Genomic DNA, 7378 nt, shown 5'->3' on the forward strand with positions numbered 1-7378 from the left:
AGTGTATTTTCTTTTATTTTCCTAGTTTGCCCCTGAGGGCATTGTTTCACTTATGTAGCCCTGAGGGCGTTTCTGTCTTTTCAGTTATGTTTATTTTGGGTCTCCTTATATGAGGCATCATGCATTGTAATAGTTTTTATTTTTTTTTGAGAAATGAAAATTCTATTTTGATGATTCTCTTTGTGAGTTCATGAAGCCTCTAAAGATCTCTTTGTGAGTTCTTGAAGAGGAGATCGCCGGTGATCTCTTTGTAAGTTCTACCGGTGGAGTGGTGTTCAAGGTTAGTCATTTGAAATTTCGTTATTTCTTTTCTCTCCAATCATTTCTTCCCCCACTTAGCCGAAATTCCTTTCTCTTCTCATTTCCCCACCACCACCCAAGCTCCTCCGCCGGCCTCCCTTGGCCGGCCCAGCCACCGGCGGCCCTCCCCCACACCCAAGCCACCGACCATCCCTCACAACCGCTCCCCACAGCAGCCCCACTTCAGCCCCCCAGCAAACCCGTTTCAGACGTTGAAATCCCATGCCAAAGCATTAAATTCTTTCCTATTTTACATCCCTTGCTATTTGGAAAGTTGCCTGTTTTATTCCTTCTCAATTAATGGAATAATTCCAACATTTCTAGCAGCAAATTATTAAGGAAATCCTCCTGTAAAAGCCCTCTCTGCCATTGGTTTGATTTGCTTCAGCCAATTCCCTCCTCTAATTTCACTAATCTGACATTATTTCATATTAGGAAATATTTGCTCTTCCTCTGGGCTTCTCCACCTTAGCCGACCACCTCCCCTCTTGGAACTTCTTGTGGTGACCACTCATCTTCACCTCCATGTCGTATGGCGGACCCTGAATTTGAATGGGGTCTTGTGTTCGACGCCCACGGTAATCTCGACATCCTACGATCGCCATTCTTTGACGCGGGATTTGACTCTGACGACGACACCGTTGGAGCTTACTTGGATCGGATCCTCCCCTCCCTAGTGCAAGTCATCGACAGACAAAGTCCAGACTACGAGTGGACCATCAACGGCCGACCTTCCACGCCACCTCCACATCCTACGCCTTCCTCTCCATCACTACGGATCACCGGCATCGTCTACCTCGGAGTGGTCTCATTCCTTGTGTGGTTCTTCTTCCTCCAACAACCCTAGACATAGAAGAGTGAGCTTAAGCCTCAAGGTGAGACGATCGCTTTGTTAACCGCCAGATTCTAGTTGGCTTTTCATTGTCATTACTTTTAATTGACGTCGTTATTTTATTGATCTTGCTAATTTAGCGGTAACAACTTGCCTAAACTTGGTTAAAATCTAAGATCTTGTTTGAAGTATCAATTGTGAGAATCATTAAGATTGTACTTTCATTATTTTAACTAACTTTTATTAATTTTCTAAGATTCAATTCCTGGTTTCACATCATATAGGTGCCAAGATGCAATGTCTTAATAGACCACAAAATAACCAATATGGCAAATCCTACAAAGTAATAGGAATTTACCTATGAAAACTTCTAAATATTGATCCATACCATCTCCAATAATAAGCATCTTAAATAATAAGTGATCTCACAAAAAAAAACATTTTGCAATAAACAATATTATGTTGAACCATGCATGACAATTACAAAATCTATGCATTCATGAAATGGGAAAAACTATACATATTAGCCTGAACTCTAGGATTACATATGGATTCCTGAACTCAAATTCAGCAGCCTATATTATATGAGTAGGTTCTTATCCCACGTATTCAGAAGAGAGTACAGTACTCTGTTATTTGAAAATGCAAGATAAAATTTACAAAATGTGAAAGAAGATATAGGATAACAACCTTACTTTCTCTTTTTTGATGGATAAACTTAAAAAAGACAAGAAATTTAGAATAAATAGACCAAAAGACAAACATCTGAAACCTAACTATTTTGGAATGAACTAAGAGGCCATCATATGACCAAGGCACTATGCACCATAGCACATAGAGCACAAAGTACGCTACTTTGTTGGTTCAGTTTTTTTTATTGGCTTTTTCATTATTTTGTTTAAGGTGTTAGCCATGAGTTATTTGGTTCACATGAAGTATAATAAAGCCTTGGTTTGGATATACAACCACGTGACATTATTGAACTTTTATTTTTTAAATGACATAAATGTTGCTAATGATGATTAAAATGGAGATAATGAGTTATATGAATTAGAATTTGGCTAACAAAAGTTAACATTGAATAAAATCACAATAACTAGCAGTGTCTATGGAAGAAACTACAATATTTAATATTGATCTAAAGAAAAAGAAAATGAATCTTTATCTAGGCCTACCACACTTGCAAAAGAACATGAAAACGGCAAAGGTGATGAAGAAACTATAATTTAGGATGATAATGATGAATGATGCAAGTATTTTGGCTTAAGATGATCATGATGACTCTTAAGCTAATTAGGTTATTTTTTTTAATATGAAATCTTTCAACAATCTACTTCTTATATTTTGAGCCTAAGTTCCAAAGTTTAATATTTTGTTCTAATCTTATGTACCGCTAAATCCATGATAATATTATTTGCAAATCTAATTATTTTAAATGCCATGACACTTTATATTTCAATATGATTTTCTTTTGTTAACCTTCATGCATGCTAAATCATTTTTGTATAATATTTTGAAGGCATTGCTTGTGTGTTTTCTACTTCTAATATATTTTAACTCTTATATTGTTGAAATATATGATTTTTTATGATTTTCTTCTTCTTAAAAATGTGTCGTGCTATGCACAATGGATCCAAGGGGAACTTGCATCATAGTTTGTCATTCGCTATTGATAAACACAGTTGAGATAGATATTTGATCCCGAAAAAACACTCGCCTCCTACAAGCCCAACCTTCATAGCCTCCTATGCGTGGGGCTCAACTTAATCACTACCTCCAACCCTAACCACTATCATCACCTCTAAGCTGCAACCTATCACCACCTCCAACCTAGCTTTCATTACCATCTACAAGCTCAGCTCATTACTATCTATGATCCTAGCCTCAATTGCAAGATCCAAACTTGGTTTAATCCATTGCAATCGTCTGGCAGATCTCTCCCCTCTCATTGAGACTTGTGTTCCCAGACACAAAAGAATGGCGAAACCAAGGCGGTGGCTGAGGATGACTCTCGCCCCTCTAGGGCTTTCGGAAAAACCATCAAAGATTATCCTATAAATCATCTTAGCTATACATTGTTCGAAGGCAACCATAAGCGTGAGGGTCAACCATCGGCACCCTCCCCCAATGAAGTTCAGTGGAGCCACAGCTGAAAAGTCTTTATGATAGCGTTGCATACATAAACTCACACTCCTAACGAAGCTGGTTACCGTTCAAAGTCCAGCACCAATAAAACAGTAACAAGAACTCCATACGCGACTGGATCTAAAGAAAGCGTTTTACTAGTCACGGTTGAGGAGCTTAGTGTTTCCACGAACCAGATCAACAAGAGCAGCCGCCTTCTGGTAGCGCGAGCCGTAGGCTATGGCATCGGACCTTCTCCTGTACTGTTGACTTGGCTTCTGCCGCTGGCGACCATCTCCGCCTCCGCTGGTAGTAGCTTCGGTAATTAACGGCGTCTCCATTGTCTTCACCCACGTGAGAGAAGCGAAGAGCTGCGACGGTAATTGACAAATGCATTTCCGGGAACCCTTTGAAGTTTCTAGAGCGACAATGCAAGCCCCATTTGGACGGACGAGATGATCTCTTGTCGACTAAAGTTAGCGATCGTACGGTATTCGAGCTCCAGCATGTAAGTTTTCAACGGTTATGTCTATCCATACATGATTATTAAAATAAATGAAAGCCAAATAATGCGAGTGACGTTCAGTTTTTTTTTTATTTAAAGAGAAAAAAATAACATAACTTATTTCTTTAAAAAATGAAGTCACATGTTTTTTATTCATTTAATTTAGAGAGATCATTTTTTGTCATTAAAAAATGATGAAATAGAAAGTCTTTATTAGATATAATTAATTTAATTGCATGTGCATCAATTAGGGGTATAAGTAGCCAAGCCGACTAGCGAGCCGGAACTCAACCTAATTAACGAGCTACGAGTCGAGCTTATCAAGTCACGAGTTCGAGTTTGAGCCTATAATAAAGCTTATATATTATACAAGTTCGAGTTAGAGCTCAGATATATTACAAGTGCTTATATTTGAGTTTGATTATTCAATCATTTTAAATATTGTGAATGAATACTAGCATGTGATTGATAATAGTGATCGAAATTACTATTATAATATTGTGATAATAATATGTATGTGAACAATTAAAAGCTAATTATTTACTAACATCAGTAGGAGACTGATTGACATATACATGATGGTAGGCCGATCAAATTTTCTTTAAATACTATTGTTTAGTGTTATCATCTATTAATTTATATAATTCACTAATTTGGAGTTATAATGAGTTATTCTTGTGCTAACGGGTAAATAGTGACGACTGTATTTATTAAGCCAATGATTACTCATTACTAATTATTGAAAAAACACCACGAAAGTCTGGATTCGTTGCTTGTTTAGTGTGATTGCCAAAATGCATGTCACTGTACATGTTTACTATTACTGTCATCAATATTACTAATAGTGATACTATTACTAATTCACTATCATTGTTACTACTATTGATTCATCGTTTCCTATTTTGCTATTGCTGAGTACGCGATTCTTATTATTGAGCATGTGATTAAGATATTGAATTAATACTTATATAAAAAATAGTTGGATACCATGTATATACTCTTATACTATTTTACTGCTTTGATATGATTTTGACAGTATTTATAGACGCTTCAGTTTTATTGATTATATAATTTCCTTATAAAATTGATAGTACTACTACAACATATGATTTAAGAAGAATTGTTAATTGCTTTACTAATTCCACATCCATATACTAGTTTATAGGTTTACATATTTCATTGCTTTTGTATTGTGTATTTTTAATGTAAATCATGTATTGTACTATTCTAATGCTTTACAAAGTTTATTGTTATTACATGTGTTTTGTTGTTTATGTTTAAATTCATAATCATGACTATTATTATTAAGAATTAACTGACGATATGTAAACTACATTTTAATGTGCTTTGAATTCAGTTGTAGGATTTAGTGATCTATTAAACTTTTTAGATCATTATATGTTGTTTAAATGATTTCAGGTCAGAGAAGAGAATTAGGAGTGTGAGACTAATCAGTTACAAAATTCCTCATGTTTACTATTGTTTTATTTCTCTGTCTTTAATTATTCTTTTGTAGTCATGAATAAATAGGTTGTATGTTATAATTGTGTAACTTTTTGTTATTGTATATGATTTTTGGAGCAATAAATAATGCTAAATATATATATTTTTCACTTATATGCATATTAGTAAAAAAAAAATTAGACAACCCTAATTATTATTATTAAAGATAAAAAAATAATTCTTTCAAATTAATTTATGGGGTTTTACATAAAGAGTACATATAATATTTCTCAATGATATTAACATGCACAAATGTTATCAGGTCGACAAACTTCTTCCTAAATCTCTCTACCATCTATTTTTCAAACGCCCTATTCCTTCAAACTTTTTAGAATTTGATCATAGGAGGATCTTTTCATTTGATTTTTTTTCTTTTTTTATGGATCTTTTCATACAAATGGAATCCACCTCTTCCTGTGATTCTTAACGGACATAATAATGTCACATTCCATGGTGAAAAGGCCTCATTTATTTGATTTCATCAATACTGATCTATTGCATTTGAAGAGCTAGGAATGATTGCATCTTTTTTTCTTCTATTTGCAAGAACTTGTTGTTAAATCTTTGGTTGCATGTACGCTTATATGGTGCAAGTAGTGGTGTCAATATTTGACACGACACGAAAATCCGACCAGATTTCAAAACGGGTCGTGTTCGGGTTTTGGATTCGACCCATTTGAAAAACGAGTCGGGTTCGGGTTGACCCGATGGGTTGGCGGGTTAATCCGGAAACTCGCTTAAAAATAGGGCAAACAGATTGACAGGTGGGAATGTTAAATGAGTGGAAATCAAATGGGCTATTGGTACGTTAATTGTGTTTTGCAGTCAATGTTGGTGTCGGCAGGGAACACGTCAACGAGAGTTGCTAGCCATTAAAGTCATGACAGCAATGTTGTAGCACCACATTGGAAATAAATTACTGTCGACGTCAAAGCCAGACAGGTGGATGCAACAATAATTTGGGGATGTTGTTATTTAAATAAGAAAATTCTCTTCGCAATTTACTATATATATATATACATGATTATCGTTGTAGTGTTGTAGGATTGTTAGCTTACGAGTTGATCCATTTAAACTATATTTGTTGTGGGTCGGAATATTTGCAGCCGTAGAGAGATATAGAAATTAGCATTCAAAATTTGTATGAAAATACAACACATAGATAAGAGAGATGGGTGCAGCATTCATAAGAGACACTGAAGTTATTACGTGGAAACCTCTGAAAAGGGGAAAAACTATGAAATCTTGCCTAGTTGTAAAATTCATTGGTATTTATGATTGATTACATTTATGCCCCTTTTTGGGGGAAGGGGTTGGCTTTGTGTAACAAATATACATCATATATAGTACAAAGCATAATTGGAGTTGGAAGAATCCGGTGACATGAGAGTTGTTCTCAGGAGAGTGTTCTCCTGCTCGTTTGATCAGTAGAACTGTAGTCGGGCGGCGATGATCGAAGGGGCCATAGTCAGACGACAGTAGTTGGAGGGACCGGAGTTGGTAGGCGACGGTGATCAGATGGTCCATATTGATCCCCTCGATCGTAGAGCTTTTGCCAGTCATTTTTATGTCCAAATGATGTCAGAATTAAGTGATCTTAGGCTCGTTGGATTCGTCTCATTGAGTAGCTCAATCCGACTATAACCATGCTAATTTAGAGGTCATTTAATTCTCCAATTAATATTTTTGAAGCTTCCTAATACGCTCCAATCATTTGATTTGGTCCCATTTAGGCTCGAATTGGATCAATTTTTTCTACCATTGGGTTCGTGATATATTCAATTTAACTAAAAGTTTGTTTGGAATTAGAGTTGGGATGGTCCCAAATTTAATTTCAGAAGTTTACAACTTAAATATGTCTGGAGATTCATGCTCGATTAATGCAATTTTTGGTTACATATCAATATTGATATAAAATACACTTGTATTATATTAATATTCACGATTTTAAGGACAATGATGTAAAAAATGTTTTAAAATTGTTTCTCACTTTTATCATATTAAGTGATTATTTATTATTATTATTTTTAATTTCAAATTCACTTTACCATTTTATTATAATAATTGTTTGAATAATAATCATTTTCTCTCTTTCATTACAAACGACCTTATTC

General features: G+C 35.2%; 1 protein-coding gene across 3 annotated transcripts in view; it reads right to left on the bottom strand.

Annotated features, from left to right (window-relative positions):
- LOC110113756 (two pore calcium channel protein 1) overlaps positions 1–3660 on the bottom strand; it is a 64511-nt gene extending 60851 nt beyond the window's left edge. For all 3 annotated transcript variants that reach the window (XM_028698634.1, XM_020846431.2, XM_020846430.2), the window contains exon 1: positions 3451–3660. In XM_028698634.1, the coding sequence (XP_028554467.1) occupies positions 3451–3597 (147 nt within the window). In that variant the 5' untranslated portion in view covers positions 3598–3660. The remainder of the gene's footprint in view (positions 1–3450) is intronic.
- Positions 3661–7378: the final 3718 nt, after the last annotated feature.

Source organism: Dendrobium catenatum, unplaced genomic scaffold, assembly GCF_001605985.2.
Source record: "Dendrobium catenatum unplaced genomic scaffold, ASM160598v2 fragScaff_scaffold_1117, whole genome shotgun sequence".
Taxonomy (NCBI): Eukaryota; Viridiplantae; Streptophyta; class Magnoliopsida; order Asparagales; family Orchidaceae; genus Dendrobium; species Dendrobium catenatum.